This window comes from Bombina bombina, chromosome 4 (genome assembly GCF_027579735.1).
Source record: "Bombina bombina isolate aBomBom1 chromosome 4, aBomBom1.pri, whole genome shotgun sequence".
Classification (NCBI taxonomy): Eukaryota; Metazoa; Chordata; class Amphibia; order Anura; family Bombinatoridae; genus Bombina; species Bombina bombina.
In genome coordinates, this window is record NC_069502.1 from 977,226,355 (window position 1) to 977,247,269 (window position 20,915).

Consider the following 20,915-nt stretch of genomic DNA (forward strand, 5'->3'; position numbering starts at 1 on the left):
CCACTCTGTTTGCTAGGCCCAGCTATCCAATTAGTGCCAGCAATCATATTTCTTTTAACAGTATTGCAAAATTTGTCAATCATCACTGTTTTAACTGTCAATCTGCAGTCTACTAGTGCCCTTGAATTGCATTTTCCTCCTGCCTGCGTGCCTGTGTGCCAGTCCCAACTAGCCAATTAGTGCCACCACTCATATTTATTGTAACAGGATTGGAATTTTTGTTAATCATAACTGTTTTGACTGTGATTCTTCAGTCTCCTAGTGCCATTGAATTGCAGTTTCCTTTCTCCCAGCATGTGTGCCAGACAGGCCCATTTGCCAACTAGTGCCAAACAATCATATTTGTTGCCACAGTACTTGTAATATTTTAAAAAAATTAACAATTTGTGATTTTTAAAACATCTGTCTTTTTTGTTGTTGTCAGTCTCACAGCGTATACTGTGCCCACTTTCACAGTGCCACCACTCAATTGGTGTAATAGTATTGTTAGTGTCTATTTAAAAAAATGACAGGCAGAGGCAGGCCACCCCGCAGGTTCCGTGGTCGTGGTGCTGTGATTCCTTTAGACCCTACAAATATGCACATTGTTCAGACGCCGGGTGCCAGGGGGGACGCAAAAACTTCTGAGGAGGACCTAGTTGAATGGCTAACACAGGACACCCAATCTTCTTCAGCTTCCACTGCTAGTCCTCCTAACCTTGACGCACCATCTAAGTCCAGCTGTGCTTTGGGCAGGTCTCAAGTGACCAGTGCCACTCCCCTGCCTGTCGCCACCACCAACACTAGCACCAGAGCCGCTTCACTTGATCTGTAACAGGAGTTATTGACACATCATTTTGAAGAAATGAGTGATGCGCAACCATCATTGACAGAGGATGTAGATAATAGTGATCAGTCTCAGTCAGGCAGCATTACCGACATGGAGGTACGGTGTGATGATGATGATGATGATGTTGTACCCGCTGCTGCTTCCTTTCTTGATGTTTCAGATACAAATGAAGCGGTTGATGATGATGTGTCGGTGGATGTCACGTGGGTGCCTGCTAGAAGAGAAGAAGAAGAGGGGGAAAGTTCAGATGGGGAGACAGAGAGGAGGAGGAGGAGGAGGAGAAGACAATTTGGAAGCACGGGGAGGTCGTCTCAAGGAGCTAGTGGCACAGTCAGACAGCATGCATCGTCACCAGGGGTCAGCCAGACAGCACGCCGACGCCCATCAACGCATGCTGTTGCCACCACCAGAATGCCGTCATCGCAGAGCTCAGCAGTGTGGCATTTTTTTTGTGTGTCTGCCTCTGACAACAGCGATGCCATTTGCAACCTGTGCCAAAAGTAACTGAGTTGTGGGAAGTCCAACAGCCACCTAGGTACAACTGCTTTGCGAAGGCACATGATCTCCCATCACAAAGGCCGATGGGAAGAACACATGAGTAGAAGCAGCACACAAAGTGAAAGCCGCCCTCCTCCTCCTGCTCCATCATCTTCAGCCACGTCAACCAGTGCTGTCCTCATTGCCCCCTCTCAACCATCCTCCACTCAGTCTCTCTTACGTAGCAGTTCCTGGTCATCTGCCCACAGTCAGGTGTCTGTCAAGGACATGTTTGAGCGTAAGAAGCCAATTTCTCAAAGTCACCCCCTTGCCCGGCGTCTGACAGCTGGCTTGTCTGAACTCTTAGCCCGCCAGCTTTTACCATACAAGTTGGTGGAGTCTGATGCTTTCAAAAAAATTGTATCTATTGGGACACCGCAGTGGAAGGTACCTGGCAGAAATTTCTTTTCACAAAAGGCAATCCCAAACCTGTACTCTGTTGTGAGAAAGGAAGTTATGGCATGTCTGGCACACAGCGTTGGGGCAAGGGTCCATATGACCACGGATAGCTGGTCTGCAAAGCATGGTCAGGGCAGGTATATCACCTACACTGCGCATTGGGTAAACCTGCTGACTTCTGACAAGCATGGAATGCGTGGCTCTGCAGAAGAGTTGATGACACCGCCACGACTTGCAGGCAGGCCTGCTGCTACTTCCTCTACTCCTCCTACTCCATCCTCTTCCATAACCTCTTCCTCGGCTGAGTCCTCTTCAACTTCTGCGTCTTGCTCCACATCTATGGCACCCCCCAGCTCCCCAGGTACTATGCTACATCCCGGGTACGGCAGTGTCACGCCGTCTTGGGGTTGACTTGCCTGAAAGCGGAGAGTCACACCACACCAGCACTCCTGACCGCCCTGAACGCACAGGTGGATCAGTGGCTGACTCCGCACCAACTGGAGATTGGCAAGGTTGTTTCTGACAATGGAAGTCATTTGGTGGCAGCATTGAAATTGGGCAAGTTGACACATGTGCCGTGCATGGCACATGTGTGTAATCTAATTGTACAATGATTTGTCCATAAGTACCCAGGCTTACAGGACGTCCTGAAGCAGGCCAGGAAGGTGTGTGGCCATTTCAGGCGTTCCTACACGGCCATGGCGCACTTGTCCGATATCCAGCGTCGAAACAACCTGCCAGTGAGGCGCTTGATTTGCGACAGCCCGACACGGTGGAATTCAACACTCAGGGGCCTAGATTTAGAGTTCGGCGGTAGCCGTCAAAACCAGCGTTAGAGGCTCCTAACGCTGGTTTTGGCCGCCCGCTGGTATTTGGAGTCAGTGATTAAAGGGTCTAACGCTCACTTTTCAGCCGCGACTTTTCCATACCGCAGATCCCCCTACGCCATTTGCGTAGCCTATCTTTTCAATGGGATCTTCCTAACGCCGGTATTTAGAGTCGTTTCTGCAGTGAGCGTTAGAGCTCTAACGACAAGATTCCAGCCGCCTGAAAATAGCAGGAGTTAAGAGCTTTCTGGCTAACGCCGGTTTATAAAGCTCTTAACTACTGTACCCTAAAGTACACTAACACCCATAAACTACCTATGTACCCCTAAACCGAGGTCCCCCCACATCGCCGCCACTCGATTAAAATTTTTAACCCCTAATCTGCCGACCGCCACCTACGTTATACTTATGTACCCCTAATCTGCTGCCCCTAACACCGCCGACCCCTGTATTATATCTATTAACCCCTAACTTGCCCCCCACAACGTCGCCGCAAGCTACTTAAAATAATTAACCCCTAATCTTCCGACCGCAAATCGCCGCCACCTACGTTATCCCTATGTACCCCTAATCTGCTACCCCTAACATCGCCGACCCCTATGTTATATTTATTAACCCCTAATCTGCCCCCCTCAACGTCGCCGACACCTACCTACACTTATTAACCCCTAATCTGCCGAGCGGACCTGAGCGCTACTATAATAAAGTTATTAACCCCTAATCCGCCTCACTAACCCTATCATAAATAGTATTAACCCCTAATCTGCCCTCCCTAACATCGCCGACACCTACCTTCAATTATTAACCCCTAATCTGCCGACCGGAGCTCACCGCTATTCTAATAAATGGATTAACCCCTAAAGCTAAGTCTAACCCTAACACTAACACCCCCCTAAGTTAAATATAATTTTTATCTAACGAAATAAATTAACTCTTATTAAATAAATAATTCCTATTTAAAGCTAAATACTTACCTGTAAAATACATCCTAATATAGCTACAATATAAATTATAATTATATTATAGCTATTTTAGGATTAATATTTATTTTACAGGCAACTTTGTAATTATTTTAACCAGGTACAATAGCTATTAAATAGTTAAGAACTATTTAATAGTTACCTAGTTAAAATAATAACAAATTTACCTGTAAAATAAATCCTAACCTAAGATATAATTAAACCTAACACTACCCTATCAATAAAATAATTAAATAAACTACCTACAATTACCTACAATTAACCTAACACTACACTATCAATAAATTAATTAAACACAATTGCTACAAATAAATACAATTAAATAAACTATCTAAAGTACAAAAAATAAAAAAGAACTAAGTTACAGAAAATAATAAAATATTTACAAACATAAGAAAAATATTACAACAATTTTAAACTAATTACACCTACTCTAAGCCCCCTAATAAAATAACAAAGCCCCCCAAAATAAAAAATTCCCTACCCTATTCTAAAATACAAATATTACAAGCTCTTTTACCTTACCAGCCCTGAACAGGGCCCTTTGCGGGGCATGCCCCAAGAATTTCAGCTCTTTTGCCTGTAAAAAAAAACATACAATACCCCCCCCCCAACATTACAACCCACCACCCACATACCCCTAATCTAACCCAAACCCCCCTTAAATAAACCTAACACTAATCCCCTGAAGATCTTCCTACCTTGTCTTCACCATACCAGGTTCACCGATCCGTCCTGGCTCCAAGATCTTCATCCAACCCAAGCGGGGGTTGGCGATCCATAATCCGGTGCTCCAAAGTCTTCCTCCTATCCGGCAAGAAGAGGACATCCGGACCGGCAAACATCTTCTCCAAGCGGCATCTTCTATCTTCTTCCATCCGATGACGACCGGCTCCATCTTGAAGACCTCCAGCGCGGATCCATCCTCTTCTTCCGACGACTAGACGACGAATGACGGTTCCTTTAAGGGACGTCATCCAAGATGGCGTCCCTCGAATTCCGATTGGCTGATAGGATTCTATCAGCCAATCGGAATTAAGGTAGGAATTTTCTGATTGGCTGATGGAATCAGCCAATCAGAATATAGTTCAATCCGATTGGCTGATCCAATCAGCCAATCAGATTGAGCTCGCATTCTATTGGCTGTTCCGATCAGCCAATAGAATGCGAGCTCAATCTGATTGGCTGATTGGATCAGCCAATCGGATTGAACTATATTCTGATTGGCTGATTCCATCAGCCAATCAGAAAATTCCTACCTTAATTCCGATTGGCTGATAGAATCCTATCAGCCAATCGGAATTCGAGGGACGCCATCTTGGATGACGTCCCTTAAAGGAACCGTCATTCGTCGTCTAGTCGTCGGAAGAAGAGGATGGATCCGCGCTGGAGGTCTTCAAGATGGAGCCGGTCGTCATCGGATGGAAGAAGATAGAAGATGCCGCTTGGAGAAGATGTTTGCCGGTCCGGATGTCCTCTTCTTGCCGGATAGGAGGAAGACTTTGGAGCACCGGATTATGGATCGCCAACCCCCGCTTGGGTTGGATGAAGATCTTGGAGCCAGGACGGATCGGTGAACCTGGTATGGTGAAGACAAGGTAGGAAGATCTTCAGGGGATTAGTGTTAGGTTTATTTAAGGGGGGTTTGGGTTAGATTAGGGGTATGTGGGTGGTGGGTTGTAATGTTGGGGGGGGGTATTGTATGTTTTTTTTTACAGGCAAAAGAGCTGAAATTCTTGGGGCATGCCCCGCAAAGGGCCCTGTTCAGGGCTGGTAAGGTAAAAGAGCTTGTAATATTTGTATTTTAGAATAGGGTAGGGAATTTTTTATTTTGGGGGGCTTTGTTATTTTATTAGGGGGCTTAGAGTAGGTGTAATTAGTTTAAAATTGTTGTAATATTTTTCTTATGTTTGTAAATATTTTATTATTTTCTGTAACTTAGTTCTTTTTTATTTTTTGTACTTTAGATAGTTTATTTAATTGTATTTATTTGTAGCAATTGTGTTTAATTAATTTATTGATAGTGTAGTGTTAGGTTAATTGTAGGTAATTGTAGGTAGTTTATTTAATTATTTTATTGATAGGGTAGTGTTAGGTTTAATTATATCTTAGGTTAGGATTTATTTTACAGGTAAATTTGTTATTATTTTAACTAGGTAACTATTAAATAGTTATTAACTATTTAATAGCTATTGTACCTGGTTAAAATAATTACAAAGTTGCCTGTAAAATAAATATTAATCCTAAAATAGCTATAATATAATTATAATTTATATTGTAGCTATATTAGGATTTATTTTACAGGTAAGTATTTAGCTTTAAATAGGAATCATTTATTTAATAAGAGTTAATTTATTTCGTTAGATAAAAATTATATTTAACTTAGGGGGGTGTTAGTGTTAGGGTTAGACTTAGCTTTAGGGGTTAATACATTTATTAGAATAGCGGTGAGCTCCGGTCGGCAGATTAGGGGTTAATAATTGAAGGTAGGTGTCGGCGATGTTAGGGAGGGCAGATTAGGGGTTAATACTATTTATGATAGGGTTAGTGAGGCGGATTAGGGGTTAATAACTTTATTATAGTAGCGCTCAGGTCCGCTCGGCAGATTAGGGGTTAATAAGTGTAGGCAGGTGTCGGCGACGTTGTGGGGGGCAGATTAGGGGTTAATAAATATAACATAGGGGTCGGCGATGTTAGGGCAGCAGATTAGGGGTACATAGGGATAACGTAGGTGGCGGCGGTTTACGGAGCGGCAGATTAGGGGTTAAAAGTGTAATGCAGGGGTCAGCGATAGCGGGGGCGGCAGATTAGGGGTTAATAAGTGTAAGGTTAGGGGTGTTTAGACTCGGGGTACATGTTAGAGTGTTAGGTGCAGACGTAGGAAGTGTTTCCCCATAGGAAACAATGGGGCTGCGTTAAGAGCTGAACGCTGCTTTTTTGCAGGTGTTAGGTTTTTTTTCAGCTCAAACAGCCCCATTGTTTCCTATGGGAGAATCGTGCACGAGCACGTTTTTGATGCCGGCCGCGTCCGTAAGCAACTCTGGTATCGAGAGTTGCATTTGCGGTAAATATGCTCTACGCTCCTTTTTTGGAGCCTAACGCAGCATTTGTTTGAACTCTCGATACCAGAGTTAAATTTATGGTGCGGCCAGAAAAAAACCCGCGGAGCGTTAACAGCCCTTTTACCGCCGAACTCCAAATCTAGGCCCTAATGTTTGACCGCCTGCTCCAACAAGAAAAAGCTGTTAATGAGTATTTGTATGACCGGGGTGCTAGGCCAGCCTCTGGGGAGCTGGGGATATTTTTTCCAAATTACTGGACGCTCATGCGCAATGCCTGTAGGCTCATGCGTCCTTTTGAGGAGGTGACAAACCTTGTCAGTCGCACCGAAGGCACCGAAAGCACCATCAGCGACATCATACCATTTGTTTTCTTCCTGGAGCGTGCCCTGCGAAGAGTGCTGGATCAGGCAGTAGATGAGCGTGAAGAGGAAGCGGGAGAGTTGTGGTGTCCATCACCCCCACAAACAGCCGAATCAGCATCGCTTGCTGGACCTGCGGCAACGCAGGAAGAGGATTTTGAGGAAGAGGAGTCAGAGGAGGAATGTGGCTTTGAGGAGGAGGAGGAAGACCAAGCACAACTGGCATCCCAGGATGCTCGTTGTTGTCACCTCTTTGGTACCCGTGGTGTTGTACGTGGCTGGGGGGAAGAAGATACCATCAGTGAGATCAGTGAGGAGGAGGAACGGGACATGATTAGCTCAGCATCCAACCTTGTTTAAATGGGTTCTTTCATGCTGTCGTGCCTGTTGAGGGACCCTCGTATAAAAAAGCTGAAGGAGAATGACCTGTACTGGGTGTCCACGCTCCTCGACCCCCGGTATAAGCATAAAGTGCCTGAAATGTTACCAAATTCCCGCAAGTCGGAAAGGATGGAGCATTTTCATAATAAATTAAAAACTATGCTTTACACAGCGTATAAGGGTGATGTCACAGCACCACGGGAATATAACAGGGGAAGAGATGAAATTAATCCTCCTCCTCCCACGACCACGGCGGCAAGGACTGGACGCTTTCCTGACGTCTTGTTGATGGAGGACATTCGTACCTTTTTAACTCCCATGCACCATCAGAGCCTTTCAGGATCCAGCCTTAGAGAAAGACTCAACCGACAGGTAGCAGACTACCTAGCTTTAACTGCGGATCTCGACACTCTCAGGAGCGATGGACCCCTTGACTACTGGGTGTGCAGGCTGGACTTGTGGCCTGAGCTATCCCAATTTGCAATGGAATTTCTGGCCTGCCCCGCTTCAAGTGTCCTGTCCGAAAGGACTTTCAGTGCAGCAGGAGGTTTTGTCACTGAGAAGAGAAGTCGCCTAGGTCAAAAAAGCCTTGACTATCTCACTTTTATAAAAATGAATGAGGGCTGGATCCCGAAGGGACTGACATTGGGCGATACATTTGAATAAAAAAGGCCTGATGATGAGATGAGCTGGCTTGGGCTACAACTGGTACACAGGCTGGCCTTTTTTTTTGGTTATAAAGCCGGAGAACTTGCTTGACTTATCCGCCAACAACTAGTGTTCAAGCCACAAGCTTTTAGGGCACTTGTTACATTTTTTAAAAACATAAATTTTTCTGGCCGCTGCTACAGCAGTTGCTACAACAATACCCAATTTTTTAAACTGTTACGAATTGTACAACTTAGCATTAGCTAACCACTCATATCTGGTGGACCATTAAATTTAACGCAAAATGCCACAAATTTGAAGGAGGAGGACCGACCAAGCATCTTTATCCGTCTCTTGTTGCTCTAAATTATCTCCGTGTTCCATCTATGCCATACCTGTACTCTATTGTGCAAAAGGGTGGCATATGTGGTGTTTCATGCTGTTGTGCCTGTTGCGGGTCGTGGCCCATGGTATAAAAAGGCTGAAGGAGAATGACCTGTAATGGGTGGCCCATCAAATTTTTAGAAAAATGTTCCTGGTTCCTCTCAATTATCTCTGGGTTTCTAAAATGGATGCCATACCTGTACTCGCTTGTGCAAAAGGATGGCATATGTGGTGGTGTTTCCTGCAGTAGTTTCTGTTGAGGGTGCTGGACCCTCTTATAAAAAAGCTGAGGGAGAACGACCTGGAGTGGGAGTCCAAGCATGATTTTTGGGGCTATTTCACTTTTCAATAAAATTATCTGTGGGTTTCTAAAATCAATGCCATACCAGTACTCTATTGTTCAAAAGGATGCCATATGTTCTCTTTCCTGCTGGTATTTTGTTTGAGGGTCCTGGACACTCTTATAAAAAGGACTAAGGAGAAAGAGGTGTACTGGGTGTCCACTCAATTTTTTTTTCTATTTCACATTTGCCAAAAATTATCTCTGGGTTTGTAAAATCAATGCTGTACCTGTACTCTATTGTTCAAAAGGATGCCATACGTCCTCTTTCCTGATGGTCTTTTTTTTTAGGGTCCTGGACCCTCTTATAAAAAGGCAGAAGGAGAAAGAAGTGTACTGGGTGTCCATCGAATCATTTGTTTGATTCAAATTCCCGGTTGCAACAAATTATCTCCGGGTTTCTAAAATCAATGCCTTTCCTGTAATCTAATTTTCAAAAGGATGCCATATGTCCTCTTTCCTGCTGCTGGTTTTGTGTAGGGTCCTGTAGCCTCTGCTAAAAAAAGGCCTAAGGATAAATAAGTGTACTGGGTGTCTAATCAATCTTTTTTTAGATTTCACAATTGCAACAAATTATCCCAGGGTTTCTAAAATCAATGCCTTTCCTGTAATCTATTAGTCACAAGGATGCCATATGTCCTCTTTCATGCTGTTGTTTCTGTTGAGGCTCCGGGAGCCTTTTCTAAAAAGGCCTAAGGATAAAGAAGTGTACTGGGTGCATAATCTATGTTTTTTTAGATTTCACGGTTGCAACTAATGATCTCTGTGTTTCTAAAATCAATGCCTTTTATGTAATCTAATTTTCAAAAGGATGCCATATGTCCTCTTTCATGCTGCTGGTTTTGTGGAGGGTCCTGGAGCCTCTGCTAAAAAGGCCTACGGATAAAGAAGTGTACTGGGTGTATAATCTATGTTTTCTTAGATTTCACGGTTGCAACTAATGATCTCTGTGTTTCTAAAATCAATGCCTTTCCTGTAATCTAATTTTCAAAAGGATGACATATGTCCTCTTTCCTGCTGCTGGTTTTGTGGAGGGTCCTGGAGCCTCTGCTAAAAAAAGACCTAAGGATAAATAAGTGTACTGGGTGTCTAATCAATCTCTTTTTAGATTTCACGGTTGCAACAAATTATCCCAGGGTTTCTAAAATCAATGCCTTTCCTGTAATCTATTAGTCACAAGGATGCCATATGTCCTCTTTCATGCTGTTGTTTCGGTTGAGGCTCCGGGAGCCTCTGATAAAAAGGCCTAAGGATAAAGAAGTGTACTGGGTGTATAATCTATGTTTTTTTAGATTTCACGGTTGCAACTAATGATCTCTGTGTTTCTAAAATCAATGCCTTTCCTGTAATCTAATTTTCAAAAGGATGCCATATGTCCTCTTTTTTTTTTTTTTGCTGAATAATCGTTTTTACTGGGATGGGATAAAAAAAAAATGGAAATAAGTTGTCAATTGTTGTACTATAACAAGATTTCTGACAAAACAGGTACAAAAAGTAACAAAATATTATGAATCAGAAAATTGTAACAAGAGGGACCAAAGAAAAAAAAAGACCCTACATCACTGGGCAGCTGGATAACTGAACTGCAGCACCACAATCCCCACATTATAAGACATAAGTAATACTGGGAAAAATACTTTTACTTGAAATACATACTGATAACTATGTTAAAGTAGTTAGATATACCAAACTGGACTTGTATTGATGAGGAATTAGTGCTTAAGAAATACAACAATTACATTTTTATAACCTTTTTTCCCCCCACTTTGAAAATTTACAGAATTCGCCCAGTTTGTCTCTTGCATCCATGCTTCTTTTGTTTGAATTCACCACTACTAGATCAGTTTCCTTCTAAAGGATAAATTCCATTATGAAAAATGAGTTGTAATTCACAGAACGTGGTTTGTTTCCTTTTGATGTGGAATTTTTTTTTTTGTTCTTAGCAACAAAACTGCGTTACTTCCTTTAAGGGGTTGCGGGCTTGCCTGGAATCTGAAGTGTCACATAATTGGACAGAAGTGGACAAGTTTGTCTACATATTTTACATTTAATAAATCCACCTGTTTGGCAATAAGTAAAATATTACATCTACGATGTCTTCACCAAATCGTAGACATAAATATGGAAATCGTCATCAAATTTTAAGCAATAAACAGAGGGTTTGGCTTCCACTTGGTGTATTACCATGCCAGTCCTTTTTGAGCCATCTTCTTTGGCATACTCCACTTGCTTTCCTACAAGGCTGTCCACAATTTCTCCTGGTTCTCTTTCTGCTGGAGGGGAATCATTAGAGTCTGGCATGATGCGGAGATCTCCTTCTTCGTAGTCATCTAATAGCTGATACATATATAAAACTGGGTCCTTCTTGTAGGTTATATAAAACCATGTGTTCATTATGGGAGCTCTTGCTAAGACCATTCCTCTACACTCATCCTTAGAACCATCTTCTGTTTCAAACATGTGTTCAACAGCTTTACCAATCATTGTGTCTGCCAAGTGAGCATCACTAATTCGAGATGAAGCAACTCTATCTGGAAGAACTTCAAGAGCAGACACTCGCTTGTCCTTGTGGAGTTCTAGTCCATAGACACAATCAAATCCATCATATTTAATAAGATAAAGGGATGGGTTGACTGGCACTTGATTCAATTCAGTTCCTTTCCATTGTGTTATTGGGCCACTACCTTCTTTCCAACCATGCTGTATTCTGCAACCTACAATATTCCTCTGGGGCTGGGAAATTGGTTTGCTTGGACCAACATTATTTCGATGCTTCTTGTGAGAAGTCCTTTTTTTCATCATACTGGCAGACACACCTGCATGTGCTGCATCACCTCTGGCTCTCTGACCTGCTGCCTTTCCGAATGGGGTCTTCATTCATCTGTGTATAAAAGGGCAGCAAAGCTGCCAAACTAGGGTAAAAATCCTATTCCTCCAATTTCCCTTTTTGTTCCAGTCTATACAAAGAAACTGTGTCCTTTTAGTCCACCATCCAAGCAAGATTTCTGTGTTTCAATCCACAGCAAGTGGTTCCGATGTCAGGCTACTCCAACCTGAAGAGTGCTGCATAGACGTAACATTCAGGTTACTACACAGTCCCTCCAGTCCTTGCAATTTGTTGTAGTACTCTGTCTCAATGATATATTTTTTTTTTTTTAGTGTCCTAACCTCCTCCCTTTTTTCTGCCTGCCTTATCTGTCATAGGTTTTGTCGGCAGCACTAACAGCAACTCCCGCCTCAAGCTCTCCTGCTGAACTTCCAGACCCGGCCCATACCCTCACATTCCAGTTCCTTGTTTTCCTTAGTCTTTGGAACCCCTCCCCCCACTACATTTCCTCTGCCAGATCCATATGTCCTCTTTCATGCTGCTGGTTTTGTGGAGGGTCCTGGAGCCTCTGCTAAAAAGGCCTAAGGATAAAGAAGTGTACTGGGTGTATAATCTAATTTTTTTTAGATTTCACGGTTGCAACTAATGATCTCTGTGTTTCTAAAATCAATGCCTTTCCAGAAATCTATTTTTCTAAAGGATGCCATATGTCCTCTTTCCTGCTGCTGGTTTTGTTGAGGGTCCTGGAGCCTCTGCTAATAAGGCCTAAGGATAAATAAGCGTACTGTGTGTCTAATCCATTTTTTTTAGATTTCCCGGTTGCAACAAATTATCTCTGGGTTTCTCAAATCAATGCCTTAAATGTAATCTATTGTTCAAAAGGATGCCATATGTCCTCTTTCCTTTTTTTTTTTTTTTTTTTTTCTCGGTATTTTTGTTTATTTTAGAAAATGTAATGCACTTATAGTTTCACTAAGATTATGACTTTGCACACTGCCATTTTCCATGCAGCATTTTGACATGTCGTGTGATATGACTAGAAGATTGAAGAATGGTATGTTTTGAATCTGCTGAGCATAATACAAAAAAAATAAAATAATTTAACTTGAGTTAATAACTGAAGCATGACTTCAGGAGTCAGGTGTGGTCGTAGGTAGTGGTTGTTGTTAGCAGATTATTTTTATTGCAAATTTCAATTGCCACAGCGTGCATAAAATGTGCGTCACTAGTCCAAATCTTACCTTTTTATTATCATTTAGGGGTGTCCGGCGCCATATTGGAAAGGCAAAAAACATGTCTCCGTACCCGTTGATATAAGGGGTGACTAGTGCTTTTACCAGGCTCCTCTTGGATAGCCCCAGAAAGTGTGACTATGAATCCCAAAAAGAAAATTAAATTAAGGTTGAAAACTAACTTCAAAGTAACTTGTAAGACCTGGAGCTCCTAAAACACACGTCCTACCGCAACAGCTATAGGCTCCGTCCCCCCAAATCTTACCTTTTTAATGCCAATTGATATTGCCACAGCTGGAACAACAGTAAATAACATGTGCATCACCACAGTCTCCGAAGATGTTTTCGGATGTATACAAAAACACTGATAAAGTATTCCTTTCGGGGCGCAAAGAGATGGCTACCGGAACACTCCAGGAACTTCCCAAAAGTCGCTGTCTTGTGTTTCTGGTGATGTTGGAGACATCTGGGTAGTGTAAAGGGAGGCCCAAAATCCTCTCCATCTCTGTGCACCACAGGACAGGACGTCCTTGTCATCCATAAGCACATGAAATTGCTTGCATTTTCCTTGGTTCAAGAAGTTCAGCTTTTGTGGTGATAGTACAGAATTAAATAAACTTTGGTTTCCTACCATACTCAAGACAATCTTGTAGTTCAAGCTTCAGACTTGCTGTGGGAAACAGTGGCCTGTCCATACCAGGAAGATGATTTAGACACAAGTAATGGGCTCTGATTGCAGGTGACACATGTTTATCGTCAATCATCAAAGGGGTTGCGTGCAGAATATGGCTGATGGCCCCTTATTCACATGTTTGTCCAGAGCCACAACATTTGCAAACAGCCAGAAGAAAGGTCGGTTCTCACCAGCCTTAAGTTGAGCTTCAATTACCAAATGCTGATATTCAAAAAATAGACAAACAGTGCCTTAAAAAACACATTTGCAATATGGATTCACCAGAGCAAGGTCATTGCAAGTACTTCCCACGATAACAAAATTAAAATGCCACAACTCCGCAATCTTCCCCTTCACATTATTATTGTCACACTACATTGTACTCCTATGCCCACCTCCCTGCTCTTGTTTTTGTTGAGGGTCCTGGAGCCTCTGCTAAAAAGGCCTATGGATAAATAAGTGTACTGGGTGTCTAATCAATGTTTTTTTCTATTTCCCGGGTCATATAAATGATCTCTGGGATTCTAAAATCAATGCCTTTCCTGTAATCTATTATTCAAAAGGATGACATATGTCCTCTTTCATGCTGTTGTTTCGGTTGAGGCTCCGGGACCCTCTTATTAAAAAGGCCTGAGGATAAATAAGTGTACTGGGTGTCTAATCAATGTTTTTTTCTATTTCCCGGGTCATATAAATGATCTCTGCGATTCTAAAATCAATGCCTTTCCTGTAATCTATTATTCAAAAGGATGACATATCTCCTCTTTCATGCTGTTGTTTCGGTTGAGGCTCTGGGACCCTCTTCTTAAAAAGGCCTGAGGATAAATAAGTGTAACGGGTGTCTAATCAATGTTTTTTTCTATTTCCCGGGTCATATAAATGATCTCTGGGATTCTAAAATCAATGCCTTTCCTGTAATCTATTATTCAAAAGGATGACATATCTCCTCTTTCATGCTGTTGTTTCGGTTGAGGCTCCGGGACCCTCTTATTAAAAATGCCTGAGGATAAATAAGTGTAACGGGTGTCTAATCAATGTTTTTTTCTATTTCCCGGGTCATATAAATGATCTCTGGGATTCTAAAATCAATGCCTTTCCTGTAATCTATTATTCAAAAGGATGACATATCTCCTCTTTCATGCTGTTGTTTCGGTTGAGGCTCCGGGACCCTCTTATTAAAAAGGCCTAAGAATAAATGAGTGTACTGGGTGTCTAATCAATGTTTTTTTCTATTTCCCGGGTCATATAAATGATCTCTGGGATTCTAAAATCAATGCCTTTCCTGTAATCTATTATTCAAAAGGATGACATATCTCCTCTTTCATGCTGTTGTTTCGGTTGAGGCTCTGGGACCCTCTTATTAAAAAGGCCTGAGGATAAATAAGTGTAACGGGTGTCTAATCAATGTTTTTTTCTATTTCCTGGGTCATATAAATGATCTCTGGGATTCTAAAATCAATGCCTTTCCTGTAATTTATTATTCAAAAGGATGACATATCTCCTCTTTCATGCTGTTGTTTCGGTTGAGGCTCCGGGACCCTCTTATTAAAAAGGCCTGAGAATAAATGAGTGTACTGGGTGTCTAATCAATGTTTTTTTCTATTTCCCGGGTCATATAAATGATCTCTGGGATTCTAAAATCAATGCCTTTCCTGTAATCTATTATTCAAAAGGATGACATATCTCCTCTTTCATGCTGTTGTTTCGGTTGAGGCTCCAGGACCCTCTTATTAAAAAGGCCTAAGAATAAATAAGTGTACTGGGTGTCTAATCAATGTTTTTTTCTATTTCCCGGGTCATATAAATGAGCTCTGGGATTCTAAAATCAATGCCTTTCCTGTAATCTATTATTCAAAAGGATGACATATGTCCTCTTTCATGCTGTTATTTCGGTTGAGGCTCCGGGACCCTCTTATTAAAAAGGCCTGAGAATAAATAAGTGTACTGGCTGTCTAATCAATGATTTTTTCGATTTCCCGGGTCATATAAATGATCTCTGTGATTCTAAAATCAATGCCTTTCCTGTAATCTATTATTCAAAAGGATGACATATGTCCTCTTTCATGCTGTTGTTTCGGTTGAGGCTCCGGGACCCTCTTATTAAAAAGGCCTGAGGAAAAATAAGTGTACTGGGTGTCTAATCAATGTTTTTTTCTATTTCACGGTTGCAAATAATGATCTGTGGGTTTCTAAAATCAATGCCTTTCCTGTAATCTATTATTCAAAAGGATGACATATGTCCTCTTTCATGCTGTTTTTTCGGTTGAGGCTCCGGGACCCTCTTATTAAAAAGGCCTGAGGATAAATAAGTGTACTGGGTGTCTAATCAATGTTTTTTTCTATTTCCCGGTTGCAAATAATGATCTGTGGATTTCTAAAATCAATGCCTTTCTTGTAATCTATTATTCAAAAGGATGACATATGTCCTCTTTCATGCTGTTGTTTCGGTTGAGGCTCCGGGACCCTCTTATTAAAAAGGCCTGAGGAAAAATAAGTATACTGGGTGTCTAATCAATGTTTTTTTTCTATTTCACGGTTGCAAATAATGATCTGTGGGTTTCTAAAATCAATGCCTTTCCTGTAATCTATTATTCAAAAGGATGACATATGTCCTCTTTCATGCTGTTGTTTCGGTTGAGGCTCCGGGACCCTCTTATTAAAAAGGCCTGAGGATAAATATGTGTACTGGGTGTCTAATCAATGTTTTTTTCTATTTCCCGGTTGCAAATAATGATCTGTGGATTTCTAAAATCAATGCCTTTCTTGTAATCTATTATTCAAAAGGATGACATATGTCCTCTTTCATGCTGTTGTTTCGGTTGAGGCTCCGAGACCCTCTTATTAAAAAGGCCTGAGGAAAAATAAGTATACTGGGTGTCTAATCAATGTTTTTTTTCTATTTCACGGTTGCAAATAATGATCTGTGGGTTTCTAAAATCAATGCCTTTCCTGTAATCTATTATTCAAAAGGATGACATATGTCCTCTTTCATGCTGTTGTTTCGGTTGAGGCTCCGGGACCCTCTTATTAAAAAGGCCTGAGGAAAAATAAGTATACTGGGTGTCTAATCAATGTTTTTTTTCTATTTCACGGTTGCAAATAATGATCTGTGGGTTTCTAAAATCAATGCCTTTCCTGTAATCTATTATTCAAAAGGATGCCATATGTCCTCTTTCATGCTGTTGTTTCAGTTGAGGCTCCGGGAGCCTCTTATAAAAAGGCCTAAGGATAAAGAAGTGTTCTGGGTGTCCAATCAATGTTTTTTTTTATTTCACAGTTGCAAAAAAATGATCTATGGCTTTGTAAAATCTATGCCTTACCTGTCATCTATTGTTCAAAAGGATGCCATATGTCCTCTTTCCTGCTGTTGTTTTTGTTGGGGGTCCGGAACACTATTCTAAAAAGGCCGAAGGAGAATGACCTGTACTGTACTGGGTGTCAAATCATGTTTTTGTTTTCAATTTCACGGTTCATATTAAATATCGCCGTGTAACTAAAATCATACCTGTACTCGGTTGTTCAAAAGGATGGCATATGTGGTGTTTCATTCTGTTGTGGTTGTTGAGGGTCATGGCCGTGGGACAGCGTATAAAACGGCTGAAGGAGAACAACCTGTACAGCCTTGCTCCTCTTTTTAGGCAGGCCAGCTCTTTGCATACATGCCCACAGACTCTGTAACGCATGCCTCTTTTAGGGAGAGGTGCAGCCATAATGCAGGGTCAGAACCTCTGCCTGCAACTGTTATACTCGATTTTGCGAAAGGAAGTAAGCTTACCATGGTTCCCTGCATGCACGTATTGTTGTTATATTTTGGTGAGGGTAATCATGATGGCCATGTAGACCACCACCACTGAGAGTCCTGGAAGTAACAGGGATGAGATGAAAGAGCTAAGAATAGTAGAACTTGAAACAACAGAGTTAGCCATGGGTGTTAGTGCAAAACCGCTTGGCTTTTTTTTGGCTTTGGGTGTGGCTATTCATGCAGGCCATATAGAGCTGCCACCATTCGGTGTTGTATCAGCTATTAAACTAATAAGAACAGTACTACCAAAATACAGCCAATGAAGGGCCTTAGGAAGACTGAGCCAAGGTTGGATTGTAGTATTTGGTTAGGCTAATCATGATGGCCATGTAGACCACCACCACCGAGAGTCCTGGAAGTAACAGGGATGAGATGAAAGAGCTAAGAATAGTAGAACTTGAAACACCAGAGTTAGCCATGGGTGTTAGTGCAAAACCGCTTGGCTTTTTTTTGGCTTTGGGTGCGGCTATTCATGCAGGCCATATAGAGCTGCCACCATTCGGTGTCGTATCAGTTATTAAACTAATAAGAACAGTACTACCAAAATACAGCCAATGAAGGGCCTTAGGAAGACTGAGCCAAGGTTGGATTGTAGTATTTGGTTAGGCTAATCATGATGGCCATGTAGACCACCGAGAGTCCTGGAAGTAACAGGGATGATGAGATGAAAGTGCTAAGAATAGTACTACTTGAAACAACAGAGTTAGCCATGGGTGTTAATCCAAGACTGCTTGGATTTATTTTTGTTTTGGGTGTGGCTAATCATGCAGGCCATATAGAGCTGCCACCATTCGGTGTTGTATCAGCTATAAAAATAATAAAAACTGTACTATCAAAATACAGACAATGAAGGGCCTATGAAGACTGAGCAAAGGTTGGATTGTAGTATTTTGTTCGGCTAATCATGATGGCCATGTAGACCACCCGTAACAGGGATGAAAGTGCTAAGAATAGTACTAATTGAAACAACCGAGTTAGCCATGGGTGTTAGTCTAAGACCACTCAGCTTTTTTTTTGGGTTTGGGTGCAGCTAATCATGAAGGCCAGATAGACCTGCCACCATTTGGTGTTGTAACAGGTATTAAACTGCAAAGAACAGTACTACTTAACACAACCTACTTACCATGGGTCCCAGAACATATGTTTGGTTATTATATTTTGTAAGGGTAATCATGAAGCCATATAGACCTCCACCGATAGGGTGAGTATGAGTAACAGCTATTAAAATGCGAAGGACATTACTAATTAACACAACATAGTTACCATGGGTCGCAGACCAAGAGCAGATGTCTTATTATTATATTTTGTGTGGGTAATCATCCAGGCCGTATAGACCTCACCAAATAGGGGGAGTTACAGAGATTAAAGTGCTAAGAATGGTAGTACTTAAAACACAACCTAGTTAAAATTGGTACCAGACCGCATGTCTTATTATTATATTTTTTCAGGGTAAACAGGCAGGCCATATAGAACACCCCCGATAGGGGGGGGGGAACAGGGATTAAAGTGCTAAGAAAAGTACTAATTAACACAAGCTAGTTGGGTCCAAGAACGCATGTTTAATTATTAGACTTTATTAGGGTAATTATATATCTAACAAATCTATCTATTTCTCTTCTATCGATTCTATCTAACTATCAATCTATGTATATCTATCTATCCTATCTATCAATCTATCTTCTGTCCGGGATGTTTTGAGACAGCCACTTTGGGAATGATAGTTGATTTAGGCCCATTATGGCTTAAAAGCAGACTCTGCATAAACTATGTAATTTTCCATGGGAGTTTTGCCAGGGATCCCCCTCCAGCATGCGACAGTCCAGGTGTTAGTACCCTTGAAACAACTTTTCCATCACTATTGTGGCCAGAAAGAGTCCTTGTAGGTTTTAAAGTTTGCCTGCCTATTGAATTCAATGGCGGTTCGCTACATCACTATTAATAAATCCATTTTATGGGGCATCGTTTTTTAGAATAGGGTTTTTTTTCTTTTTGCAAAAGAACTAAGTCACTAATGCCCTTTTCAGGGAATCTTTTTAGGATAGTTTTTTAATGTTTTATTCTTTGGGGGTAACTTTGGTTTAAGGAAAGAGTTTTTTTATGCAAAAGAGATAATCGCTTAAACTAGGGCACTGCCCAACAAATCCCCTTTTCAAGGCAATTTTTAGAGTAGGTTTTAGTGTTTAGTTTTTTTTTTTTATTTTGGAGTGTTTTTTAAGGGGACTTTAGTTTTAGGATAGGTCTTACTGGTTGTTGTTGTTTTTTTTGTAATGGTAGTTTTTTATTTTTTTAATAATAGATTTTGCACAAATGAAGATTAAAAAAGGAATGAATGCAAAATCATTTTTAAATGATGAATAAAGTGTATTGCAATGATTTGTTTTAATTTTACTCTACAATTTAGTGCTTTATCTATTACAAAAATGATTTAACATCCCTTTAAAGTTAGATCTATTTTGTTTTGGGGTCAATTTATTAAAGTCTGGCAGACATGATACGCTGTAGCGTATCATGTCTGCCAGACATCGCTGAATGCGGACAGCATACGCTGTCTGGATTCAGCATTGCACAAGCAGTTCTAGTGAACTGTTGTGCAATACCGCCTCCTGCAGATTTGTGGCCAATCGGCCGCTAGCAAGGGGTTGTCGATCAGCCCAATCGTATAGGATCGGCGGATTACTGTACACAGCCTCAGAGGTGGTGTATGAGTTAAGGAGCAGCAGTCTATAGACCGCTGATTCTTAATTCCTGTTTCTGGCAAGCCTAAAGGCTCGCACGGAAACAGGGTGAATTGGCCCAATTCGGCAATAATAAATTGACCCCTTAGTCTCAACAAGACATTTACTTGTCATGAAAGCTGCACTGTTATAGGTTGCTATTTATATAAAGAAATCCTAACCCCATGCACTTTTCAGAAAGACCAAACCTAAAAGTTGATCACTATCATTAGATCATCAGCTTTTTCTGATAGCAATCCGAATTTTCTATACTGTACTGTGAAATTTTATCCCCTTAAATGTGTTACCAATTATCCATTTACCTGCTGTAATGCATTGAGAGAGAGAGAGAGAGAGAGAGAGAGTGTGTGTGTGTGTGTGAGAGAGAGAGAGAGGCACATTAAGGAAAAGAAATTGTAGTGCCCCTTTAACAACAATTTCTTATTTATTAAAAGATAGCCCAAAACGTTTTCAATTTTAACATTGGTTTTGAATATAGGAAAAACAAAGTGAAATTATCCCTTCTATTTTTGATGATATGAGAAAGTAACATTATCAAATAGATGCAAAGGCCCATATTTATCAAGCTCCGAACGGAGCTTGAAGGGCTGTGTTTCTGGCGAGTCTTCAGACTCGCCAGAAACACAAGTTATGAAGCAGCGGTCTAAAGACCGCTGCTCCATAACCCTGTCCGCCTGCTCTGAGCAGGCGGACAGGAATCGCCGGAAATCAACCTGATCGAGTACGATCGGGTTGATTGACAGCTCCCTGCTGGCGGACGATTGGCTGCGAGTCAGCAGGGGGCGGCGATGCAACAGCAGCTCTTGTGAGCTGCTGGTGCAATGTTAAATGCCGAGAGCGTATTGCTCTCCGCATTTAGCAAGGTCTTGCGGACCTGATCCGCACTGTCGGATCAGGTCC

General features: G+C 41.5%; 1 protein-coding gene across 2 annotated transcripts; it reads right to left on the reverse strand.

Moving 5' to 3' along the window:
- Window positions 1–10,834: 10,834 nt before the first annotated feature.
- On the reverse strand, window positions 10,835–11,684 carry LOC128655738 (spindlin-Z-like). Of its 2 annotated transcripts, XM_053709312.1 has the most exons (2): window positions 11,387–11,684; window positions 10,835–11,083 (listed from the first exon to the last, which is right to left on the reverse strand). In XM_053709312.1, exons 1-2 carry the CDS (start codon window positions 11,621–11,623, stop codon window positions 10,835–10,837), a joined length of 486 nt encoding a protein of 161 aa, XP_053565287.1. In that variant the 5' UTR covers window positions 11,624–11,684. The 2 variants fall into 2 exon arrangements, with proteins under 2 accessions (XP_053565287.1, XP_053565285.1); XM_053709310.1 differs by having other exon boundaries at window positions 10,835–11,684.
- Window positions 11,685–20,915: the final 9,231 nt, after the last annotated feature.